The following is a 27,056-nucleotide window of genomic DNA, read 5'->3' as shown; positions in this document are numbered from 1 at the left end:
GGGGCGCGCGTGCGCAGAAGGTCGCAGGGCCCGGCGTGCTCCCGCCGCGCCGCCTCGCGCGCCAATCGGGCGCCGCCCCGCAGCGTCGCGACGTCGCGGCCCGAGCGCGCCGTGAGTGCGTGCGTGCGTGCGTCGGCCCGTGCGTGCGTGCGTCCGCTCGTGCGTGCGTGCGTGCTTGCGCTCGGCGGCGGCGGCGGCGGCGGCGGCGGCGGCGCAGCGTCCCCTGCCCCGAATGAAAGGGAAGGTCCCGGCGGGCGAACGGCCGTGAGCGACCGGCAGTGACGGGGGGTGGGGGTGTCCCCGAGCTGCTCCTCTCCCCGCCCGCCCGCCTGCCCGTCTGCCTGCACGGGTGAGTGACTGAGTGACCGACCGAGTGCCCAGCCGCCTCTTTGCCGCGCGCCCGGGGTAGGCACGGCTCCCCGGCCCGCTCGCCCCCCGCCGCCCTCCGGCCGGGCCGCGCGCCCTGACCTCCCGCTGCCGGCGGCCGCCGCTGCTCCCCGCGCCGGGCCGGGCCGAGCCGAGCCGAGCCGCCCGCCCCCGGGAGGGTCCCGGCGCCCCGCGCTGCCTCTTCAGGGGGTCCCCGCCCCCCCCGGTGCCGTTACCCGCCTCCCCGCGGGCGGCGGGCAGCAGCTCGCTCCGCCCGCCTCGGCCCGCTCCCTCCTTCTCTGAAGGATCCGCCCCCCCTTGTCTGCGAGTCCTGTTTCCCCCAAAACATAACGAGGAAGAGGGGGGACCGCCCCCCCCCCCGGGGAGGCTCCGGTGCCACCGAGCCCCCGTGGGTAGGCCTTCCGTGGGCGGAGGGGGTTAGGCCCCGCCGGTGCTGCGGCGGGCCCCTACCCGGCTTCCTGCGAGGGAAATCGCGGCAGCCTCTCCCCAAAGCGGCGCCGTGCCTCATTGATCCCCCCCCCACCCCGGGGAGGTGAGCATCGCAGATGCCTTTATCGGATCATCTCTCGCTCCCCGTGGGAGTAGGTAAACTTTCTTGAAGATCGGTCTGTGCCGTCTGCGAGATCTTCCTAACCTCAGGCTGTTTTTGTGTAATTTTCAGTTACCTACTCTATTGTTTAGACTTTCCAGGGTTGTTTCAACCCCCACCCCCTTTGGTTCCCTTTTTCCAGGGAAGTTGTATGGAAACCCCCCCCATCCCGCTTTTATAGTGACTTTAGGATACTGAAAGTGACTCTTGGCTAAGATTTCCGTGGGACTTGTCACTTTGGCTTCTCAGCTACAGACATCTCCATGATCTCGGTTCCTTTTCCCTAGCCTCACCCCTCTACCCCAAAATAACGTCCACAAAAATAGGTGATAGACCCTAGGGAGTATAAAGCACTTGTAAGTTTCTTGAACTGGGAATCTGCAATCTCTAGTCATCTTGAAAAATATCTCTGTAAGTATTTTCTGTAGGTTTTCCTGTCAGTGTCCAAACCACTTTGTGCTTGTCTTTTTGTTTTTTTGTAAGTTTGTATATTTCTCTTGGGGGTTTTATTTGGATGTCTGAGATTTTCTTGACATGAAAATTTAAATCCTAAATTTTTTAAATATAATTCTGTAGTCATATAGGCCACACATCAAAAGAAACCTTAAGTCAGAAAGTATAGCATTTAGAACACTGTCCTTTGTTGGAAGTACAAACTTGGGCTTGACTTCTATAAACAAACTGTAGCTCTTGAAACATATTCAAGTGATAAACAGAAATTAGAATCCAGGTTACTTTCCCTTCCTTGGTGCTGAACAACGTCTCTTATGCTAAGAAGCGTCCTTCTTTGCCTGAGATTCTTGCACTTGCGCTTTTCCTTTGTACTTCTAAAATTTGTTGCCTAGTACTCAGTAAAACCAATATACAGTAAAATAAATGTAAGTACAGTAAAACATACTTCTTTTAAGGTAAAATAAAGGCGTTATTAGGAAAAGCACCATATTGAATACCTTTAGTGGACGTTAAGAAATATAAATGCAAATGAACCAAACATTTTGAGTGAAAAATCACTAATTGAGTATCTTCTTCTCTTATTTTAGGATAGAGGTAACCTCTCGTTTCTAGACCATGCACATGGAAGATGTATTTAGATGTATTAAGATACCTGTTTTGTAGCACACGTTTAATTTTGGTAGAGATAATGCCTAAGCTTTCTAGTGAGTGATTCCATAGTACCTCCGTTTCAGTGAACCAGTCTACAAAACTTTTTTCTCACGAAGCTGATATGCAAAATTTCTGCCAAGAGTGTATTTAAATACTGTTTTAAAAATCTCACTTATTGATTATCTTTTTAAACACGGAAAACAGAAATATTAACTTGTTTTTAAGTTGCACTATTTTCCTCGTTCCTGTGAAATGTAGCTTGATACTTAGCAAACTGGATTAGTTGCTCTTAGATTATTTTACTCTAGAAATGAAAACAAGATTTTGAGCGTTTGCAGTCACAGTTCTGGGTCTGTGATACAGCTGCGTACCTTCGTTCATCTTTCTCGGAAAACAGGTATTTTTAAAGGGACAGGGTAAAACATGCATTTCAGCACAAAGAAAGGTGATCCCAGTTATGTCAGAACAGTGCTTTCTGACATTTATGAGAAAACAAACAGTTTAGAGATAGGTCTATGAATAAAATGCTTCTGAAATGTTTTCTGATACTTAATTTTTGTTGCAATCTTTAGAAATGTACAAATAGTGTTAATACCTCGTAATACAGAAAAGATAAATGCAAAGAACAGTATTGGAAAGAAAACTTTTAGATATCCTTTTAAAATGCTTTCAGAGTAAATAACGTACTGAGAAGAATGTGTGTTTCCTTTCTGGCCTACTTTAGTGGGTTTTGATCTGTTTATATTTTGAATATTTTTCAAATGCTAAATTATTTATAACTGAATAATTCTTTCAAAACAATTTTTGCTAATTTCATTTTTTCATTATAAAATCAACATCCATCCATCATCAAGTAAATACTAGCATTATTTTTAACTTTAATATGAGCCTTAAAATCTAATTGTGCAAAAGTACTTCAAGAAGTGAGGTTATGTCAGGTTCAGGTATTGCTATAACGATGTACTTTCTCATGTGTCTATTCAAGTGCACTGTAAGGCATGAGGCTGAAGGCAGTTGACTGCAGTCAACTATGATAAGATCCTTTACAATCTTGTTTCTTGCAAAGTTACTATTTTTATAATTTAAAGATGCAGTGAGGAACTTCTTAAATGTTTATGTGTTTTATAAATTATTTACATTTTATAAAATACGAATTTGCTAGTTAAATTGAAGGATAGCTATCTTTATAGTAGCCACAAAAGTCTGGAACAGCCACATCCAGTAATTCTTATTATGGGAAAAGGTTCCTGTTAAGTTAGTAGAAGCTGTACATATATGTTCAAGGAAATCCCTAATCTTCCCTTTAAGAACTATTATAATTGCTGTCAAAATAGTTAGTGATAATATAATCTGACTGTAAAACAGAAATAGTTTATGGAAGGAATGCACTGTTAATACAGGTGGACCTAAATGAGTGAGGGAGTGTGTGTATATGTGTATGTATCACACTATTTATATCACAGATCTTACTGAATTTTAAATCATGTGTTAATGTATTTCTAACCCATCACTGTGTGATTTATGTTGTTGTGATTTATGCTATTGAATATCTGAAAACAAGAAATCTTTTTTTGATGTTCTTTCCTACTGTTCTTTTATAGATCTTTTTCTTATTTCCAATTTTTTTTTTAAGTTTTTAAAAATGAACATTGGAAATTCTGTTTCCTTCCTTCTAAAATCATTCCTTCCTTTTACTCAAAAAGGGATTACAGAGTTGTCTTATTTTGTTTCTTCTTTAGAAGAATACAGTAGAGTAATTCTTTTGTGTTTAATACTTAAGGACTCTCTATTGCCACTGCAAAAGGGTGTGACTAGTTTATCCAGATTGGCACATTTTTTGTGCAAATCAGCAAGATCTGAAATCTATGCATTCTTCTTATGAGTATGCGTCATCAGCTAGTAAATTGCTTTGAGTTGACAAAAGAAAGTGAATGAAGCTGTTGATAAAGCAAAGGCAATAGATATAGGACAGACACCTTTTGATGTATGAATTTTGTAGTTAATATGGCAAGACAAACACTTAAAAATTCAGTCTGTGAAAATCTATGAAAACAGTAGTGAGAATTTAAAAGGATGGTTGCTAATGAAAGCATGTGTCAGCAGAAGCTTAACGTTACTCTGCTTTCTGTTATAAAAATAGTGATATTAGTACTTTGAGAATCTGACTGTGCTTAGAGGCAGGCAGGTTTGACTTGGCAAACTTCAAAAAATGGTCATGCATTTTCACGCGGATAGCCGTTGTAATGCAGCCCAGATGTAGTGCACCTCTGCTTTTCAAAAGAAATATCAAACTTTACGGAGGCTTTTCTAATTTAGATGAGAGTCTACTGTACACAAAGGTAGAGGAGGCTATTTTTATTGCAGCTGAGGTCAGTTCTGAGTGACAGTAAGGCTCAAATCTCTAAAGTAAAAAGCTGTAAACAGATCTGTTTGAAGAAGGCCGTATTTGTTATATAGACTAGGTTATGCTTGTGTAGCGTTTTTTGAGAGCTGTAGGAACAAATACACACAAACTACTCAATATTGCTCCAAGAAGTATGTACGCTTGCTAGGTATTTTAATCTTTGAACTTCCAGTGTGTCTGTCTTATTACTGGGTTAGGGACCTCGGTGTTACATTTTGAAATGTGTTACTGATAACCTGTTAAAAAGTATGTGATTCGTTTTGAGTTTAATATTAATTCTCTTAGATGAGAATAGCAGCTCTCAGATACTTACTACTGGTATGATATTGTTAAATCAGCTATAGGTCTTGCTGCAATGGAAACCTTTTCATGTTAGTCATAGATCCTTCTAAAATTTTGTTCATAACGGTGTTTGACTAGCCATGGCATATCTATGTCATACCTAAAATGGTAACGTTTTATCTTTTCATCTCATAAGGGTAGTTACTCATCTGCAGTATTACTTTATGAACTTTTGAATGCAAAATTTATTCTGGATGCTAAGCTGGACTCTTGGGTTCTTCTTTGGTTTTGGTTTTGAAGAAGTTCAGTAGCTTGGATTTTACTGCATGCCGACGTATTGCATGCAATTTCTACACGTTGCTTTGCTATAATTATTTATTATAGCAATGGGATGAGAGCAGTGCTGTAAGATTTTCCCCCAGAGTCCTAATGATTGCTGTACTTACTATATTTTCCATGTAATTCTTCCTGTTCCCCTCTCTAAGTTTTATATTAGCGTTTAAACTTTTTGCCTAAAAGGCTAATACTGCTTGCTGATACAATTTCATTAAGATTAGTGAAGATACTGCCTCTGCTGGGTGCATGGTTATTTGGGTGTATTGTAGTAGTGTAAACAGAAAGATAACGAGGGAGAGATCATTTTCAAGTAACCTATATTGTATTTATAAAACTGTAAATTAAATTGCCTTTTGTTGATGTTAACATGTTGATTGCACCTTTTGTTTCTGTAGCATTGAGAGGATTGAAGTGGCGTTCTGAGGTCACTTAAAATCATGACAAGCTCAGTTGGACAGAAAAAAGTCTCTTCAAGACAAAGGAAGTGTGGTTTTTGTAGATCTAATAAAGATAATGAATGTGGACAATTATTGATGTCAGAAAACCAGAAGGTGGCAGCACATCACAAATGTATGGTAAGTAACCCATAGGAAAAAGGAGATGGCTGTAGTGAACTTCCAGAAGAAAAATTGAGTCAGTTGTGACGTTGGCCCAAATGATTAACCACTCTTATTTGAAATGTTTCTGGTTTTCAAATATGTAAGTATTCTCTATTACTTACACCCTTAAAATAAGTTTTGTTTTTATGGTTTTAGCTGTTTTCATCTGCACTGGTGTCTTCGCACACTGATAATGAGAGTCTTGGTGGATTCTCTATTGAAGATATTCAGAAAGAGATAAAAAGAGGCACTAAACTGGTAAGTCTCTATTTTTGGCCCCTGAAAATGGAAGACAATACTTTCTTTTCTTCTAAGAAGTTTACTATGAAATCATTCAGTGTATAATCATGTCGTCTTTTAAAAAAGTGTTGCATTTGCTCTAAGCTAACGGAGAACTTGTGGATGTTGAAGTAAAATTGGTTGAAAACTGAACTGTCATTCCTTTTGATGGACTGCATATAAAAAAAAAATCCAATATTACCTAGATGTTTCTAATCCGGTCATTTCTGTTTACTACTTTCTGCTAGATTTCAGAATGAACCCCACATTCTAGGACCTAGCAAAGGTAATATTGTGCCTTTACCAGTATTTGGCTTTGCTGTCAAACTCTGGCTTTAACTACCAAAGATACTTTTATTACTTCCTTTTATATTGATTTAATAGAGGGCTCTGCTAATACAGACCTCTTATGAGGTACGTGAGTACAATAGAAGTTACCGCTCCACCAAATTTGTGAGAACTGAGCAGCAGTGACTGTATTAAGTGTTTACTGGCTCTTGGACTAAGAGTAGCGCTAAATATAGTTATATAACTACAATTATGTAGTAATAGTCCAGTATTTCGTACAGTATTTTGTTTGAATCTTTTTCCATACGTGAATCTTGATCGGCTCTGATTACCTGAAGCATAAAGAAAAAACTGTTTGCACGTCATTCACTTTGTGATTAGGAACTTGCAACGAGGATGGTGCTGAACAGAACTACAGTTGGCAAATAAAAATAAATAACCTTCAAAAACCATTTGAGACCCAAGTATCAAAAAGTTTGTCATTGGTGGTTTATTTCTTTGTGTTTCTAAGTCTTTTTTATGTTCTTTCACTGATGCCACAGAGAGTTATATTCTTGGAGCTCACTAGCTGCAGTTGTTAGCTTTAACTGGATCCAGGTTTTGTGCAGAAAGCTGAACAATTCAATAGATTCGTGGTCCTGAGATGTTTCCTGTTTAGAGGGAATTTACAGGATAATTTTAGATCTTAATTTAGGTTTGTTCTCCTATGTAGGAACACACTGCTCAGAAAGCTTTCAGTGTTATGTACCAGCTTAAGTAGTTACACTGATAGGTTGTACTAAATTTGTCTGCTGACAGATTTTTACATAGCTTCTCTCCTTTAGTAGGTGCTGCTGCTAACCAAGTATGCACTGAAAATTGAAATTCTGTACATCGAAGTGATAATGGCTGATATGTAGAACATTTCTGATGGTAGTAAATTTCTGGCTGAGAAAAGTTGGTGGTTTCAAACTTTAATAGGCCAGTAACAACAGCTTGTTAATTTTAAACGTTTGGGAATACAGTGCCTTGAGATCATTGTTATTTCTGTTAGCTGTGCATGGATTTTTTTGTTTGTTTGTTTTGAATCTTATCTGTTCTGCACCTTGTAAAACTTCGCATATACCGTACTGCAGAACTTCAGTGATACATTTATTTGAGATATTTGAGACTAATGAGAAGAACTTGGCTAAGCTAGGGAGTCAAATAACGTGATGGACAGAAAACTTATTTCACAGAGAGAGATGTAGGGAATATCTTGCATTGCACATTTATGCTTAAGGGTTTGGAATTGTAATCTTTCAAGGCAGGAGGGAAAAACAAAAACGAAGCTCTAGTCTTTGGTGGGGAGTTTGATGGGAAATGCTGAGATTTGGGGGTAATATTATATCTGTAGAGAAAAATATGGTGATATCAGTATTTCCTTTTCTAATACAGTGCGAGAAGGGCAGTGAACAGTTTAGCAGCATTATAGTTGGTATATCCTAAATAAGAAGGCAAGTCTAGTAGGAGGAGGATTCGTTCTTAGGAAAGAAGAGTAGAGCGACAAGATTCCATTTAACCTTTTCTGCGATATAAGTATGAAGAGCAAAATTTAATGTAATTGAAAGAAATTCATTGTATTTAACAGATATTTCACTGAATTCAGTCCTTTGGAAATGATTTAAAGAAACAGTTATGTGGGAGGGAAAGTTAGCTGCTGAGGCTCAGATAGATTTGCAGATTGTCAGTATTTCTGACTCTGCAAGGTTCATTGCTAATAGGAGGAGGTCCTTCTTCTCTCGTAGCTTCATAATGCAATTCAGAATTAACGAGGTACAGTTTGTGATTTCAACTTTTCTGAAATGGCTGGCTCAAAGAGACCGTCCTTGGGGGTAGGATATTTAGGTGAACAGCTATGTTGCTTCCCTCAAGCATGTCATATTCCACAAAAGTAAATTACTTACTTTCATCATTGAATGATAATTAAGGTACAGTGATTATTGTACTGTTGCATAATTGCAGCAAACATCTCCTTGCTTTTAAAATTTATGAAGAAAAGCACCGGAAAGCAGGAAGAGTGGGAGAAAGACAGTATGTTACTCAATATGAGCAATAGTATTCCCACCCATAACTCCATTAGTTTTGATACCAGGAGTGGTATCTATGTTATTTTTAAATACAGAAATGTTAAAGCAGCAGTAATAAGAACTGTGCTTTCTCTTTCTTCACAGATGTGCTCCCTGTGCCATTGTCCTGGAGCAACCATTGGCTGTGATGTGAAAACATGTCACAAGACATATCACTACTACTGTGCTTTGCATGATAAAGCTCAGATAAGAGAGAAACCCTCACAAGGCATTTACATGTAACTATTATTTATATTTCTTTTTGTATTTATATTTCACATTCTTTGTAAAAACACCTTGGGAATCTAAAGAAAAAAAAAAACATTGCAAACAATTCTAATGATGCTCCTGTCGTTCACTATAGTGATGTGCTAGAAAAGCACATTTTCACTGCAAGATTTGCATATCAGTGAGTCTTACAAGTGGGAGAAAAATGTACTGGCATTTAAATTTAAAAGATGAGTAAATAACCTGTGAATCCTGACTGACTTGACAGTTTTCAACTACTTTGTTTATAGGATTTTATGTCGAAAACACAAGAAAACTACGCATAACTCTGAAGGTAAAATTATTCAATATAAACTTTTCCCATTGTAGAAAGATACTTGGTTATATTTAATTTTTCTGGGAAATATAAATGTTTTCAGTAAAAATTAGAACTACTATTTTTTTCAGAAGTAATGAGTTGGAAGCCCATCTGATTTCTGTATTTTCTCTAAAAATTGTTGATCGAGGTGGAGAAAAACCCTAAACCTAAATTTTAAGATGTTCTAAAGACTTGATGTTTTGTCAAAACAAAGGCTGGGTAGAAGTAACGCATTCGCTTCTGGGAAGGAGCTCACTTACATTTGCAGTTAAATAGTCACATCTAAAATGCATTAATTTTGTCAGGTAACAGCTTTTTTTTTTTGTATTTTCTAACCATTCCTACACATTTACCTTTTTTTTTTTGAACTACTATATACAGTTCAGTTCTCCAATTAAGAGGGATCCAGTATTAAATAAAAGGGTTTATGATCAGATCACGCATATATTTTTGAGTAATTCTGATAAAACAAAAAGAGCTGTATGCATACATTAACCTAAGCTGCACATCCTTGTAGAGGAGAGTAGTGAAATGTGTGAGAAGTGATATGCCAGAAAAGCAGATTAATTATGTGGTCTGCTAAAATTCCAAACTAGTTGTGCAATTGTGTGTTTGTGCAGGGGCTTTTTGTCCTTTTTCCTGCTATATCTGAGTTTGGATAAATGAACAGTTGTTTAACTTTGCCTTGCTTTCAACTGAAATGTCATCACAAATTGAAGCGGTGAGGAGTGCATTACTGTTTCTTTTAGTGAAGATTAAATTTCATAATTATTTCTATATCTTTCTGTCAAATATATGCTTAGGGTAATACATTATTTATGCTACTGATAGTAGATTTATTGGGAGTAAGGTTTGGCTTTTACTTCAATGTTCAAAAAGAGATAAAGGAAGTAGAAAATACCAAGTGAAAATGGTGGTTGTTTTGTTTTTTGTTTTTAATCTATTTAGTTATACTTAAATACCATGGCATGCTTTGTGTAAAACAGTCTCTGTTCTGATTTTGCTATCACTAGGTTTAAACAAGCAAAGCAGTACAGATGTTATATTAATTCTTCAAAGAGTAAAATAGGGCCACATTATCTTGTAGTTTGGGACTTTGTTTCTTCGTTTTTGGTTTTGTTTTCCTTGTAAGCAGAAACAGAATATGGAAGGATACCTGAGCCCAGAGAAAGAGGTGTAAGCTCTTTAACTCTTATTTAGACATAATATCATTTTCACAAATGGCTTGCGGTGTTTGATGTCTACTGGAAAAATGCCTCTAATTCTGTATGGAGCTCAATGCCGATAGACTTCTGTTTCTGCATAGACTTCCTTGCAGGGGCTGAGCTTTACTTTTCTTTAAGAGTTTTCAGCAACATTACTACCAATTCTACAACATCATTCTCTAATAACAGAGGCCTTTTAAAATTTATGTGACATCTGTCTGAAAGGACATGGGGAAAAATCATTACAAAAGCACAGTGGCTTCTTTCCTAAAAGTCACTGATGACAATTGTTTTTAAACAATAAACCAGAGTCATTCAAAGAGACTCTCAGACTAAGGGGAAGAAGAGAAGGAAGAAATAATATCAGCCAAAAAACAGAGGCCAAAGAACCAAATAGTATCTTATTTAATATTTAATTTTACGCTTAATGTTATTTAAAATATTTAGTTCTATGACCTTTTACATTTTTATAAATCTGTGCAGTTATACTTTAATTTTCAGTTTTCTGTTTTTGGTTAATTTTTGCCTGAGATTTTAACACAATGCTCTTTCCCAAATAATGTGTTCTTCTTTTTAGTCCATACAGTTTAGGGAACTTACTATACTATATCCATAGAATAAATCCATAACTTACAGTTACGGATTTGGTAATGCCAGATGCTGGGGCTCTTTTATGTTAGACTTCCGTTCTATTAACAAAAAATGTAAAAGTACGTATTTTTTTCTCTCCTGTGGAAATGACTTAATAATATTGTATAGCAATGACGTTTGGCTACATTGAAAATTAATTACCTTTGGAAGATAGAAATTATGTCTATAAAGGAGAAGATACAGGATGGTTTTCAGAGCTTAAGAAGGGACTTTGGAGGGCTTGTTCCCTAATATTTAAATGCTAAACTAGGTTTAATTTAGTTAATGAAATGGTAACAGGAAGATGTGCGATAGTAAGATTGGTCAGAAAGGTATTCTGTATGCGTTTTATTGGCTTATTTCTTGTGGAAAATGTGAGTATCAAAGAGGAATATAAGTGTGAAAGGATGTTAGTGTATGAAACCAGAAAAGACTTGCAGAAAAGAGTGAACAGACTAGCCGGGGCTACTAGATGCTAACACAGCAGCTTTTTTTTTTCTCTTTTTTGTTTTTGGGTTTTCATGGATTCTTGCTCTCAGCAGTGTTTTTTGTGCTAAAATAGTTAAAGCTAACCGGTGATTTTGTCACTCAGTGTAGATCAGAGGTACTAGAATTGTCAGCCCTTTTTGAAGGAAACTTACTGCCCCTGCTCTGGGATGCTGGGGGTTTTTTTGGTCAGTTTGGAACTATTTTTAGTATTTTTATCTTTTGTTCTCTGTATCTGAATTTAATTGTTGCAGTCCAAATATTTTTATTATCTCACTTCTGTTAGTGGATGGTGGAAGAATTTGGAAGTGTGGGTGGTTTGGTGCAGTCTAGAACAGTTTGTTTTCTGTTGACAGTACTGGTTTGGGGTGTCTGGTTTTTGTTTTTCCCCTTCCCTTCCCTAGAAAACAGGTACTTTTTTACATCCTTCTTCACATCTGAGATCTGGCTAGTGTACCTTTTGTTAGAAGTTCTAGTTAACGAAACAAAACTCTATTAACCGTTTAATAAATGGTGAGGCAAATTTCCTGAAGCTGCACAGAGAATTGGTTGAAGGACCTATGTTGGAATGAGTTACCCCATTAAAACCTAATAAAAAGGACCTCTTAAATGTTGTTGCTCTCGTGAAGTTCAAGTGGAGAAAGTGCATCAGGCTGAGTATCTCCCTACTCACCAAGACAAAACTAATCAGTGATAGGAGTTCATGTCCATTTAATTGACAGGAGTTGCTGAATTACGCCTGTTTTCTTGGTATATGAAAATATGAAACTTTATGGCGTAGTAGTCAGCTCTTAGATTCATTCTCTGTTTCAGCAGGTAGTCAGCTTTTTCTAGTTTATCTGTATGGCCTAGCTTTCAGGTGCCATAGAATATCAAAGGGAATTGAGGGAATTGTATTTCTCCTGTTTTTTGCTTTGTGTATATATATATTTCAGACTAATTTCAATGTCTTGTGTTCCCACTAACTAGAAGAAGAACGGTGAAAGTGAAGTGCTCTAACACTGTGCTAGGCTGTAGGTTTGAATACACCTTTTCAGAGGAGCAGACTGAGTTGTTGAAAGTTTGTTGTCTAGATTTTTGCTTTGCTGCTTACAAAGCTAACTGAAAATAATCTGACCTGAAATTGATGTAATAGTTTAATTCATAATCTAAGCAAGCCCTCTACGTTTTTTAATACCTGACAGGTTACAGGAATTGGTGCTAGTGGCCTTGAGACTACCACTGCTTTCTACTAGTTGAACTACTGTTCTGTTTGGTACAATTGCATGTATTCTTTTTGAAGGGTAGAGTATTGTTGAACTAAGGTTTCGGAACTATTTATTAGAATTTACTCCAATGGATTGGATATAATTGTTGCAAAAATTTAATTTTTGGTATCCTTCAATTCCTTGCAGGCGGGACTGCCCTGTCCTTTCTGTGTTTACAACTAATTGAAGTGATCAGGAATAGTCTAATATAAGCTAAGATAAGAATATGGCATCTTATTGTTCTGTTACATCTGTTACATAGTAATATTATGTATGACTATATCTGTTGTTAATGTTTAAAACAGATGCTCGGGAAACTGTGGGGTCAGAACATCCATAATTCCTGTTGTAGTTGTACTTAAAGCCCCAGGGAACTGTCTTTCCATAATGGAAATAAGAATGTTCCCTGTCTCAGCATCCTTTTTATCTTATTCTTCAGAGCAAACATGAAACTTATGCTTCTCATATTGCTCAGTAAGTTGAGTCAGGATAACATTTCTCTGGAAGACCTATTTAGAGATGCTGCAATCTGTATCAAACCAATTACTTTTTCAAAGCTCTGTTTAAGCCAGAGATTGGCAGGAAAAACATCCAAAATACATTGGCATTATGATTAGGCAACATCCTGATTCATCTTAGGATGCTTTAACCAGTGTTTCTTCATAGGTGTATTTTCTGTAACACCGTTCTCATCATAGGTTTGCCTGATGTTGTACGCACTAATGCAGTCAGGTGTCAAAGTTTCTGGGACGTTGCAGTTCTGTCATTTGACTTCTGCTGGTGGATGGCTGCAAACTTTCTAGGTCCCACTAACTCAGAGCCTTCTTGTTGCCTATCTTCTAGAGAACGCTGCTCTGAATACGGCATCAGACACAGGGTTATGACAAAAACAGTTGCCCCAGTCGATAAGTTAGTAACCTTGTATCCAGTCCATTATAGACTAAACGGGTATTTTGAGGAAAAATCACAATGGTGTTTTCCTAAGGAAAAACGTGCAGCTAAAGGAAAAGAAATCTAAAACTAACGTGGTCAGTGGTTTATACTATCTGAGGAGCTGCCCTGTGGTGTTTTAAATTATAATTCTGCTTCCTGCCTAGGCAAGACGTTACCCAAATAGTAACATGGTCAGCTAAGTCAAAAGACTTATCAGACCGCTAATCATAAGCTCTCCGATTATGCAGATAAACTAAATGTATTAATTGTTGGCAAAGACTGAGGGGAATCATTTGCTTTAAATAGCGCTTAGATTGTACGATTATGAAGGACTGTTTTATTCATTTTCTGTGTTAAGTGTACTTAACTGAAGAAATAATCTCAAGTACTTCTTACTATAGATACTATTCAGTCAAAAATAGCTTTCGTACAAGGTTTCACATCAGTTTCTTGAGATGTCTGGGACTTTTGAAAATGTATTCGTAACTGGACCTAGTCGGTGATTTTTACACTCCACTCTTACGTTCTCTGTTTTAGATATATTTCTTGTAACTTAGTATTTTTCAAAATCTAAATACTGCATTCAGAATTTTGATCTTTAATTTCACATAGCTTTCTGATGTAAGCTACTACTATTTCATGATCTGTTTACCCGATTCTGTATTTGTTTGCAACTATTTTTATGCAAATCTTTGATTCTTGTTACTGCTTATCAATGCATTCACGTTTTCATTATGGACTACCAGAGCAGTAAGGTTTTTAGGTTTTATGGCATTTCTTTTCAATTTAAACTAATTATGTTGCCATAGGTGGTTCATTATTTTTCAGTCATATTTTAAGGACATCTTTAACATGATGAAGAACTTTTTTTCTTTCTCTGTTAAATTCCATTTCTCTTCTAAAATTCTAGTAAAGTTGATTTTGTTCTTTCTAATTTTCAGAGATTCTCTTTTATCCCAAATGGCACTGTAAAAACTTTTAAAACCTATGTGTTCTTTTAGATTTACGTAGTAACAGGTCTAAGCCACTTCTACGTTTTGGCTTCTTTTTGTGTTTAGTCCTACTTGCAAGTGTATTTTAACAGTCAGTTTTGGTTATTATCTTCCTCATACAGACTTAAGCCCCTTTGCTTCTGGCTCACTTACTCCTCTGTTTAAGGTAATGCAGGAGGTAGATATATATATAATGCAGTATAAGCCTTTGTTTTACACATCCTCTTTTTATTTGTTGTTTCACTACCTTTAAATCACTTAATTCTTTGCGCTACTTTGCTTTAACTTAGGTTTTGGAAAAGGCTGATTCCATGTGTGTTTGAAGCTGATGCAATAAAGAATAGATTGGTGATACCTCAACCTCTTCTGTGCCAATCCTTATTTTAAGCAGTAAAAGATCTTGAGATCCTTTTTCCTTCTAGTGACGATCGAAGGAGAATTTTTAGATTTCTCTCTGAAGCTGGGGTTTCCCTCTCCCTGTTAACAGTTTATATAATTCAAAATGTTGCTCATCATCTTTTTGTGTGGTACTTTGTACTGCTCATAGATTTCTCAAATGCAAACGTGGGGCTTGTTGTTCATCTTTCTGCTCATCTGATTTACTGTATCATGTTCCTAGGTGCTTTTGAAAATGTACAATGTCTCCTCTTGATTTGCCCCCCACACCTTCCAAGAGTGTATTGCATATTAAGCTTGCTTTTTGAGATGCAGCGTTCAGGCACTTTTGAAGAAAGCTCGTAAGATACCTCCTTTGAAGAGTTTAGATCAAGGTATATTGAGAATATTGTGATGATTTTAAAAGCCAATGCAGTAAATGGGATATGGGAAGGGGGGCAAGTGAAGAATATTTAGGAAATCTCAGGGGATTCAGAGTATGGGTGGTATCCATGATAAAACTTCATCTGGTCAGGGAGGAGTTGAACAACTTTTTGTGTTTTCCTTAGTTCAAGCTGACATGAGAAGTTGGAAACACTCAACCATCAGATGCCAGGGACACAGGGTAAGCTTGGCAGTGGGCTTGAGGGGAGGGATAGGGCACAAACCAAGTTGTATATTAAATAGTAAAGACCACCCAAGGCAGGTGTGTTTTAAACCTGATTGCAATCTCTTTCTTCCTGTACTGTTACACTAGTTCACAGTACTGTTAAAAAAGAGAGAAACTTTAATGTTTTGAGGTGTCGATCTTGCAGACAGGTGTGGTAGTGCAGATCCTCACATCTCAGTGGTGTTCATCTGCAGGTCCATGTCACTTGCAGTATGAAGACCTAAATTTGCAAGGAATTTCATTTGCTTTAATGAAAGGGTGATGTAGCATCTAGATTTCAGTAACTCTGAACTTCTTTTGGAAGTACTAGTTTTGAGGACAGAGAAGGGGTCTTCCTTTGAGGAAAACTCTGTAATCTTGATGCTTTTTTATCTTACGCTGGAACTGTCTTTAACAAATGTAGTCTATTTACTTTTCAGATCTTAAATACTCTTAACAGTTATAGGGGAAAAAATAGCACTTAAGAACTTACTCTGTAAGGAGGCTGTGACACTTATGCAAAATTGGCGTTCATGACATGTTGGTTTTTTGCAATTATGATTTATTTTCACCTTAAAGGGTGGCTGCAGAAAGTTCAGGATATGCTTTAATGTTGCTTAGAAAATAAGGGTGGACTAAAGTGAAAACAGAATTGGCAGAATTGATGAGGAACTGTAAGGAAAAAAAATAAGGTATGTAGGTGAATGGACCACAGTATGCTTCATTAAATATAGCAGGCAAATCCATGGAATGGTTTTGGAAGGAACGTTTTCAACTTCTCACATCCTGATGTTATTTAAAGGGTCACCAATTTAATAGTCATTTAAAAAAAAAAAAAACTGCACGAGCCAGCTATGATTTCTGTAAATGTAAAAGTCGAGACAGAGATTGAAAGGTTTTTAATACATTAGTGAAAAGCTCATGTATATGATGTGGGACAAGATGAAATAGAATTATTTTATTTGAAAGACCTTTTCAAGCTATGTTAAAATTTGCTATATATGATCTGAGAGGTATGATACCTAAAGTATGTCACCTTGGGGAATTTAGCAAGTTATGCTAAATAAAAAAAAAAATTAGGTTAGATAAATTATGAGAAATTGTCATTGTGCGTTTTCTTTCTTTAGAGTAAGATAAATGATGGTGCTGCTGTCATCTGATTAGGAAACAATGGTGTATATCTATGGGAGCCTAGTAATGTTGTGCTAGATGGACTTCTGTATTTTGGTAGAGACTTGAGAAAATGTGTCTGTGGCTGATTAATTTGGTAGTATAAACCCAAAATAATTTGCAGATTTGTATGAATTTTAGTTTCTCAAATGTTTGCCTCTTTCTAACCATACAACTGGTAATGCTTTTTGGGAATTGTATTTCAGTACAACCTGTTGTGATGCATTTTGATTAGTTTGCTCTCCTTCAATAATAAATATGCAAGAAGCTGTAGTTATTTCAGGGTTTACCGACAGATATGGTAGACTAAGCTTAATAGGATACACTTGTATGCCAAGGCTTCCAGCCAGTGGTTCAGTTATCTTCTACTAAAAGTTGATGGCAGTGGAATGTTTTCAAGGCTGTGATTTTTACTTTTGTGCAGTTGATTCACTGTTGATCCTGAGGTTAGAATAAATGTGATTTGATTTTTATGTAATACTATAGATAATCAAAAGAGAATAATTTTCAGTGAGGCAGCTTTAGTCTCAAAACAAGATGTCCTCTCTGGGTATTGAGACCAAGATATCATGGTGATAAGTGCCCCAATAAGGCTTTAGTAATAATAATGATAATAATAATACAACTGTTAAATGGCCCATTAATGTGTGAAGTAGGTGGTCCAGATCTTTGGATTAGTATATCCATCCATTTTGGGGCTCTTGTTGGTGTTTGTGGTTTGGATTTTGAGAAGTAATTTCTCTGGCAGTGTATGTGTGTGTTCCCTTAACCAGGTCCACTGGCATATCTTTACAGTTTTGGGGTGTTTTTTTTAACATGCTAAAAGAAGAAAAAGACTATTCCTGTGAGCAGTTGATGATAAGGAAAGTTGTTAGCAACTGGTTGTTAGCAACTGAATGCAGCAGAGCTGGTTATTCAGTATTGAATGTAAATTCATTGGATCGTAGTGGAAGCAACCTTGAGAAGTTTGCAGAGCTGATCGGTATTAACTGTGTAGTTTTGAGTAATCAAAAGGACAGACTAGAATACTGGACTACAGCACTATGTAGCAATTCGGCAATTGGGCTGGCATTTTCAAAGGAATTTGTCAGACCTATTTGGTATATCTGCATTTAAAAAAATATACATACCTATATTCATAATGGGCTATGAATACTTTTAGGCCTTTTATCTGTGATATTGTCAATGTCAAAAAAGGATGCTTTTTTGGTAAACTGACTGCTGTCTTTAGCTGTAGATGTAAAAATATATTGTCACTATAATGAAATTGTAGATTTGTTTAATAAAGGCAAAATACATTTAAGTTTTAAAACTTGATGTCAATGTTATAGCCAAGATGAGTGCATCTTTTTCGTACGTCAAAAGACATCGGTTAATAAAGCAAGGAGAGAGGAATTGTTTAGAAACACTGGCATAACATCAAGTGCAATTTACATTGCAGGAATGCATCTTAAAAATAAATAAGTAGAAGCTCGTTTCATTGTAGAAGACTTTTTTTGTTGTTTCAGTGTAGTTTAAATAAGAGACATTTCCAGTGGAGGTGAATATATATCTGAGGGCGCATTTTGGCACTGCAAGAAGTTGTTGTAAGAGATGTTAAACCTATTGTGTATAGTTTATATTATTAAGATGCAAAACTGTGCAATATGTAAATAAAAGCGGTAAATAATGTTTGCAGGATCTGCAGTTGCATGTTTGTAATAAATGGAAAAAAATACTATTTTTATTTCTGAGCAAAATACAGAAAATAGAGGGTTTTTTCTTGTCCGTTTTCTTGCTTTTGTTTTGTGCAACGTTTTTGAGAATGTTATGTGATGATGTTTTCTAACTTTAAAGCAGATTTAGAAGAAAGTATCAATGAACATGAGTTGGAGCCTTCACCTCCCAAAGGAAAAAGGAGGGGTCGTAAGGGAAAGCCAAGAAAAACAAATTTAAAAGGGCAATCAGAAGACACTAGATCCACGTCTTCACATGGCACAGACGAAATAGAAAGCAGTTCCTATGTAAGCAGTAAATATGCTAAACTTCTTAGAAGAAAGAATTGCATATATCTTTTCTGTGATTAAGATTGTTATTGACTTTTATATTTGTCTGAGCCTCCAGCTGGTGGCCACAGGCTTTTAAAATTACAGCCTTATTTGTAACCCAGCAGTATATTTTAGTAAAATGTTTTTCTTTCAGAGAGACAGGTCTCCCCACAGAAGCAGCCCCAGTGATACAAAACCTAAATGTGGATTCTGTCATGCAGGTGAAGAAGAAAATGAAGCTAGAGGAAAGCTTCATATATTTAATGCCAAAAAGGCTGCAGCACACTATAAGTGCATGGTGAGTAACAGTATTGTTGTTAATCATTCTATTATGTGAATTTTCTCTGAATTGCTTCTTTAGATTTTAATACAGTACCCTCACATGTAATTATGCATTAATATAGTCTGTGTGCTGATGATCTCTTTTAGTGCTGAAGTGTTGTGAAGTGAGCAATTCATTTATTTTCATTGCAGGCAATATGGATGAAAGTTGACTACGTGCTAAGAGATGGAATTAGTTCAGAGAGACTCTTTAGCTTATTAAAAATGCTCCCTTAGCACCTAAATGCATACACAATATTTTAAAAGGAAAACACAAACTAAAACAATCCACTCCAAAAATGAAATACTAATATCTTTACTCCATAGGCATTCGGACAGAATCCAGGAGGAATCGATGAGCTTCATCAGTTTTCTGACCAGTGAGTTCAGGCCTGTGGCAGTCAAGTAGAGTGTAGGAAATGGAAGTTCTGGAAACACTTTGCCTTTAGATGGTCACATTTAGAGAACTGTTAGCTTGACAAAATTTGCAGATTTCAATGACTGTGAGTAGATAGTGCTGTCATCGTTAGTTCTGTGAATGAGACAGAGCTTTCAGGAACAAACTCGGTAGTTTCTCTTGTACCTCAAAATAAGCAAGCGGTCCTGGCCATCTGTGGAATGTTAATATAAGCGTCTTCCTATAGCGAGCCTCACTACACAGAGAGCTTGTGTGCTAGCAGCCGGGGAGCCTTGGAGTGTCCTTAGCCGTTTTGTGTGCCTGAGCGTCAGTTCTAATACAGATTAAGCTTAGTATACAAGGATGCTGATGACAGTGATAATACTTACGTGCTCCATTGTCATGTCTGTGGGCTCTTTAGGAATGTTGGTAGGGGCTGTTCCATGAAACTTGAATTATATATCTGGCACAGGGAAGGAAATGCGATAGACTCAAGAAGTTCAGTGGCATAATTCATGACATTACTCATTTATTACTTGGTATATTTATCATTGTAGTCATTTTTGTCTACTGCTTTGTCTTTTAAAACGCATCTCTCCAAGGCAACGGGTGTAATTAAGCTAGTCAGGTGAGTATCCGAAGGAATATTCATCACACTAATCTACTCTGTTGGCGTGGATTTTTTTTCCTAGTTTACTGGTAAAAGTCTGAGATAACTGTCTGAGATAACTGAGTACTGAACATCCCCTTCTGTGACTTCTGCACGTAAAGCTTTTTGTAATCACATGTTGGTGACCTTCTGAAACTATTTTGGACTTCCTTGCTTTACAGTTATTCTCTTCTGGCACTGTCCAGCTAACAACAACATCAAGAGCAGAGTTTGGTGATTTTGATATTAAAACTGTACTTCAAGAAATCAAGAGAGGAAAAAGAATGGTATGTATCTGCAGTGTGTGATGAACATGTTATTAATTCTGCTGAGATACTTACAGTTCTGCCTGCCTGCTTTTCTTTTGTGAACCAATCCTTTTCATCTGTTTCTTAACACAAAATGTGAATATATTGTTAATTTTGAAAGAGGTAGCCAGACAGGAATCATCTTAAAAATTAGTGATGGTTGGGCATGTGATATTTAGGGTGTTTTTTTTTTATGACACTACATATTGTAAATGGTTACTAGCCCTCATATAAGAGAATAACAGCTTTGTATCCTGTGTTACGAAAATCATACTGCGTAAAACCAGAAACAGACTTAGAGAATACTTTTCTGCAAATAACTTGTTTCAAAGTGCTTTGACGTTTTAATATGAAAAAGTATATGAGGCCCCCAGAGATGGGCACGCTATATTTCATTAAAATTCAAGGTTTTTTTTAAGTGATGGGAAATTTAAGGAACTAAAAATAAACGCTTAATGATACAGTTCCCTGGAAAAAAAAAAATCTAGGATTCTTAGTATGTGAAAATACTAACTGTAGAAGCAATAAAATATTGCTTTGAAATGTGATGATATGTGCAATCATGTAGCTATTTTTGATGTGATGGACATGTAAATCCTAGTCTTTGTTCTTTAATAGATTAGTATTATATGGTGTCTGTTTTACAATGCCTTTAATAAGTTGTGTTCCAAAAAGGTAACCATAAACATGATTAATATCGAACTGAATATTAAGAGACAAGAGATTGAAAGGCTGAACCATGCAATTCTCCTCTTTCCTATAACAGAAATGCACACTTTGCAGCCAGCCTGGTGCTACTATTGGGTGTGAAATTAAAGCCTGCATCAAAACATACCATTACCACTGTGGAGTAGAAGACAAAGCTAAATACATTGAGAATATGTCACGAGGAATTTATAAGTAAGGACCTTTGTAATTCTTGACTCCGCCCTGACAATTTTTCTTCCCAACTTGAAGAACTTCTTCCCACTAGTCAAGTGTATTATAAAGAAATATATATTATTCCAGTTAAAATGATATTTTAAGATAACTGTTGACCCTGCAGAATAATTCATACTCTGCTAACTTCAAATTTCTGTAGTAGTCAGGTAGTAATATTGAATTATATTTTCCCCCCCCTTGGTTAATCTATAATTTGCGTTGCTCAGACCCCCCCATAATCTACATTATGGTTCCTCCATAGAGTTGCATTTTGTAGCTTGTTTTTGGTTCCTTTGGACTCCAGAACTCTCCACTACCTGCTTGTTCAGCTGCTGCCCTCTGTTAGTGGCCTGGCTGCAGCTGAAGTTGCCAGTGGTGGTGTGCCCGCAAGAGGGCATTCTCTGAGCGGTGTCCCAGCAGTTCTTGAAAACTGGAATTAGCAGCTTTGATGTTCTTCTGGCTAGTCTTTACTTGAACCTTGTTTTCTTTCTCATTTTAACTGATGTTTGACTAAAAACCGTGAATGAGTTAAGAGTTACAAATTGACCTTTAGAACACCACAAAATTAATTGAGAAGAAAGTTTGTTTTGAAGATATTTTCAGTAAAAATCCTCACTTTTTCTTTTGTTGATTTAGACTCTATTGTAAAAACCATAGTGGAAATGATGAAAGAGATGAAGAGGATGAAGAAAGAGAAAGCAAAAGCCGTGGAAAATCAGGCACTGACCATAATGACATTCCTCAGCAGCAGCTCAATGGAAACTAGGTATGGAAGTTACTCCTGACAGATCTGTTACTGAGACTGAAACGCAATATGCATTTAATGTAGTTTATTGCAGTAAAGTATTTAAATCTAGCGTATGCAATTAAGTACTTTTTATTGGCATACTGTAGAAAAATGGGGAGGATTTGTTGTTTTTAAAATCCAGCTGACTTTGTAACAGTTTAAAAATGGAGGCCCTCATTTCTATTGCTAAATATAGATGTAATGTCAGAGCTGCTAAATGCTTTTCTGTATGATTTTAAATTTACTATTGTTTTCATCATTTTTTAAACAGGTTCAAGGGACAGAGTTATAGAACTGGGAATGGCTAAGACATCATAACTACTAATTCTTTTAAATTGTTTTCTAAAATCAGAAAAGGGTTAGTAACTTTTTACTACCCAACTCTGTTAGAAGTTTCATTGAACTGCCTGAAACGTTCATGTGTGTGAGCCTTCAGTAAGTGGCAGAGTTTTACATGTCAATATTATGTAGTTTGTAGTCTGCAGTGTCTGGAAAAAATGAAACACTATATAAATGATATGTAATATGTACAGTGTCAAAAGTTAAGGCAGACATTGAAATGAAGTAAGATCTATATTTCTGGACCTAATAAAAACCTTAAGATTTGGAATGTGTAAGTTGTTTAGTGGATTCATGCAACGAGGGAAGGTCTTAGCTAGTTTAATTAACATCATGGACAAGTTCATGGTGGCAACAAGCCGGTACTTTGTGAATTTTACGTTTTCTTCATATACAAGCTATGGAGGCTATACATGGGAAAGCCGCTCTCTGTTTTTGCTTGCAAAGCACACAGTAGAAAAGGACTCAGTGTGCACCGAAGCACGCTTGAACATTTCAGGTTGTTCCTGTTGTGATTGCTCATTCCGCCCAGCATTGTTTGCGGGAGATTTACTTGAGCAGCTGTTGGTTCTGAGCTGTGAGCTGTAGAACTCATGCCAAAGGGCTGTAGTTCATTCTTTCCCTGACAACCCACCTCTTTCTGCGTCCCTGATTTACCAAGAACACTTCACTAAGTGTGATTACAAACTTATTATACAAACCTTTGGACTCTGCAACCCAATCTCTCTTACTTCAGAGTTACAACGTTAACTCGCTATGGAATTTAGCCACCATATCTGACGTCCATACCTCAAGTGTTCTGTGTTGTGTGGAACACTTCATGTTTTGTCCAGAATATGCAGAGAGGTCCCATATTCTGTAAGAAGAATGAGGAAACAGCCTTTTTTCCTAGATTGGTATTTATTTTTTAATCTTATGACCACTATATGAGAAACTTTGCTTATCATCCTTATTGTTTTCGTGACTTTTTTTTTTTTTCTTTCTGTCAAGTCAGCAATCATGTCATGGAATTCTACTTGCTAGAGTTTGATGTTCCACTAGGGAATAATCAAATCTAGGTTATACCAAACCTAACAGATCAGTCCTCTGACTGCTTTCAGAACACCTTGGCGTTTCTAATGGCTACTAGCTTCTCAATTGGTCTGTTAAAGCACGTTCTCAGACTTACCTTACATAAAACCAAAAAACTGAACCTGATCCACAAGTTTATCTGTTGCTATCGCATCACACTGTTTAGGGTTTTGACTTGTTTAACTCTGAACTCCCAACAAAACTTCTAGATTTGAAGGAAGGAAACAAGCAAAATGCAGTGATTTGACTATAATCTGCTACAGTTCTTCTGTGATTGGTATTGCAAAAACAGTTCACTTGTAACATGAGTTTCTGTAGCGTTTTTTACTTGTATTTTTAAAAGATTTAACGTGTGTCGTTGTCTTCTTATGCATTCCCTTAATGTCTTGAGGGACTCAATTACTGTATATTATAGAGTTTCTAACATTTTAATTGTTAGAATTCAATCTGTTTGCTTTCCTGGGGAATAATGCAGTTTTGGAAAGAAATATTGCTGTGTACAGAAAATATTCAGTTACTGCTCTAAACATGATGCCATTGATCATTTTTATTTTGTATTTGTAACTTTCAAAATTAAAAGCGTGACTTGAATTGCAATGACAGATCGATTATTGAAATTGTCTATCAAGGTGTTTATTTCTTCTAGAATATGAACATTTTCAGCCACTCAGAACAGTTTTAGAATGCAAAATAACATCCTTCAGTGTTGAAATTGCTTCTAGGTTTTGTGCCTCAGACATGGCTCTCCCATGGAATAAAGGCACTTTCTTTGCAGCTACTGTATTTTTAACTAAGATTGGATGACAGATACATGGGATAGATCTGCCAGCATACTAATTGTATTTGAGACTGAGCTCTAAATCATATTGTCAGTTGCTTAATATGTTATTCAGTCTAATTCATCTGATGTGAAATAATGTACGCCATTCCATGCCACTAAAAACCAGAACAGCACTTTACTTTTGGGTAGCAGAAGACTAAGTGGCTGGTTACCTGTTACCTCTTTGTGCTGGTATGGCCTGACTAAATTGTCACTAATTAATGGGAACTGAAAGTCAAAAGCAAAAGTCTTTTTGTTATGAGCTTCAAATTGGTCATAACTGACTTCAGCTTGTCATGTATGCTGGGTAAAAGTGCCTTACAATGTAAAAATTGTATTTATATGTTCCCAAGTAGCATCACCTGCTGGGGAGTAATTCTGTTGTGGTGTTAATATTTAGAAGAAATGTACCTCAGCAGTGTATTTACTGTACATCTCTTATGTCCTTAATTGTAGTTTTAAAAAGCATGACAATGTATGATAGGTATACAACATTTACATAATTTTTTAAAGACAAAATACTGCCATTGCTGTCTTTTTATGCATATTTTAGCTTGGAATTTCAGACAGTCTGTCTGATTTTTTTTTTTTTTTTGGTTTTTTGGTTGGTTTGTTTGTTTCTTAAGCAGTGTAATCTTTGCAAGCATATATTGAAGATTATTCTGGAGCATCTACTGCCTTCCCAGAAATGTTAGAAGTAATGAAAGTGCTCAATAGGTGAAATAGGTATGTTTAAATTAGCTAGTTAAATTAATACAGTCTATTTGTTCCTGGGATTTTTTTTAATAGGCACCTTCTGCTTTCATCTCACAATCAGAAAACTATCTTGATTTTTAAGAGAACTTGTCATGTGAAACTGATTTCACTTGATATTTTTTTTTTTTTAAGCCTTTGAGGTTTTTGGGTTTTTTTGGTCCACCAGAGTAGTGTAGTGTGTCTTGTTTAAAGACTCCTGGAACCCTCTGATAATGGAGATCTCTCCCCAACTCACTGTGTCTCTGTATTAACAGATCTGCGATTGTGCTATACCAAGAAAGGACTGTACCAAGGAAGGACAGCCATCAGAAGGGTATAGCTCAAGTTACATGAGGGTCCAGCTGGTGTTGTGCCAGAGTCCAAAGGCAGGATTAAACAACGTAGCAGTAAGCTATGCTATCACTCCGTTTCACAGAAGCATAAAAGGTGCAGTTCAATAGATAAGGTGTCCAAAAGGTCTACTCATTCGGCAGGTGTTGATCCACAGGAGCTTCTGTGATAAGGCTCTAGTAGGAGTTACATCAGGAGGTTAACTCCTGGAGGGCAGCAATAAGTCCATCACCTACACTCCGCAAAGTCTGATCTTCAGGTGCAAAGAGCTGTGCTGATATAGGAAGGTATGATTTTACTGAATCTGGCCCTGAATTAATTTCTGCTTTTAGTAGACAAGAAATGTGATATAAAGGAGTAGAGCTTGCTTCTTATTGCTGCCTGCATGGAGAATAACTTTATGCTAAACTAGAGCAGAAGATGGAGTGATAGCGCTTTGAAATATCAAACTTATCTGGCAGGTGATAATCAGTGCATTCCAAAAAAGATTAATATGCAGAATCAGATTGACAATAAAATTAATCCCCATTAAATGAAACTAATCTTAAAAGAGAACTGAAAGTACATTATAGCAAATAGTAACTCTTCTTCCAAGTCACCAGAAACAGAACTACATTAGCAGTGGAGGTTAAAAAACCGAACACAGCTCTTAATTTATGTTTAAATGTTGAAGCAGTTTCTATATATGCATATATATGCACATTCATTAGTCAGCAGTGACATCTCAACCCTTAAAGGATCCTGGAGAACTGTAGCTTGTCAAAAAGCACTCAGGTTAGGCTAACATCTGCAGCTTTTGCTCTAGCATACATTTACATTAGGTGTAAAGACAAGGAATGTATGAAAGAGGGTAAATGCATTCCTATCTACAATGTTATGTATATTTTGTTCCTGTTATATTGGCTTTACTTCCAAAGTTGTAGTTTGCAGTATTAGTTTCTTTTTATTGGTATCCTTGCATATATATATATATATTCAATAAATGAGTTATGAATTTCATATTTGCATATCTGTTCTTTTTCTGAAAGTATATCCTATTGAGTTAACAGGCCCATGAAAATTTTACCAGGAGAGAAGTGAGCATGCATATTTACAGTATGCCAGTTACTCAGTGCAAACTGCGTATTTGTGTATTCTTCTTCACTCTGTGTAAGGGGTAAGCTGCTTTGCATTTATCACTGGTTAATAGTAAGAAGTAGCCAAATTCACGTTCAAGGACTTGTCAAAGCCCTCTAACATATGAGTTAATTTAGACTAAGATACCAAGGGGAATGCTGAGTGTAATGTAGTTACATTGCAGAAGAGCAGATAGACCTAGGATGCACGTTAGAACCACGTAACGTAGTGTAAGAGATCAACAAAACAGAAAGCCACTTGTAAAATGGTGGGATTTGTCTAGGTATATGACTGTCTAGAGTGACAGAGTGGTATCTGTTGGTGTGTTTAAGTGTCAGGAAACACGATGGGCGAATATGAGGATAGTAAGTATTTCCTGTGACCTGCAAAGTCGTGTTCCCAGTCAGTGGGAAAAATTATCACACATCTTCAAATAAAAGTTGCCAAATGATTAGGTCCTGTTCATGAAGTGTAATTATCGATAATGTGATTCCACATCCACCTTTGCGAAGGTTCCCTGAAGAAATTAATTTCGGTCTTTTATTCTCAAAGTTAACGTTGGGAGCAGTTCCACCACATGGTCTTT

General features: G+C 36.9%; 1 protein-coding gene across 4 annotated transcripts; it reads left to right on the top strand.

Annotated features, from left to right (window-relative positions):
• Positions 1–26,353, top strand: PHF6 (PHD finger protein 6). 4 transcript variants are annotated; one of them, XM_068956481.1, is made up of 11 exons: positions 1–349; positions 5,498–5,677; positions 5,858–5,959; positions 8,461–8,594; positions 8,874–8,917; positions 18,468–18,631; positions 18,810–18,953; positions 20,205–20,309; positions 21,097–21,230; positions 21,888–22,017; positions 22,310–26,353. In XM_068956481.1, exons 2-10 carry the CDS (start codon positions 5,540–5,542, stop codon positions 22,015–22,017), a joined length of 1,095 nt encoding a protein of 364 aa, XP_068812582.1. In that variant the 5' UTR covers positions 1–349; positions 5,498–5,539; the 3' UTR covers positions 22,310–26,353. The 4 variants fall into 4 exon arrangements, with proteins under 4 accessions (XP_068812582.1, XP_068812581.1, XP_009683187.1 ...); XM_068956480.1 differs by having other exon boundaries at positions 77–349; positions 18,465–18,631; XM_009684892.2 differs by lacking the exon at positions 1–349 and adding an exon at positions 612–1,387.
• The last annotated feature ends 703 nt before the right edge of the window (positions 26,354–27,056 follow it).

Source organism: Struthio camelus, chromosome 11 (genome assembly GCF_040807025.1).
Source record: "Struthio camelus isolate bStrCam1 chromosome 11, bStrCam1.hap1, whole genome shotgun sequence".
NCBI classification, from domain to species: Eukaryota; Metazoa; Chordata; class Aves; order Struthioniformes; family Struthionidae; genus Struthio; species Struthio camelus.
This window is presented reverse-complemented; position numbering and strand designations above follow the sequence as displayed.

Coding starts and splice junctions, on each gene's coding strand:
- PHF6 (XM_068956480.1), top strand. CDS start 5,540: ATGACAAGCTCAGTTGGACAGAAAAAAGTCTCTTCAAGACAAAGGAAG. Junction 5,960..8,460: donor TAAAAAGAGGCACTAAACTG/GTAAGTCTCTAT, acceptor CTTTCTTCACAG/ATGTGCTCCCTGTGCCATTG. Junction 21,231..21,887: donor ATGTCACGAGGAATTTATAA/GTAAGGACCTTT, acceptor TTGTTGATTTAG/ACTCTATTGTAAAAACCATA.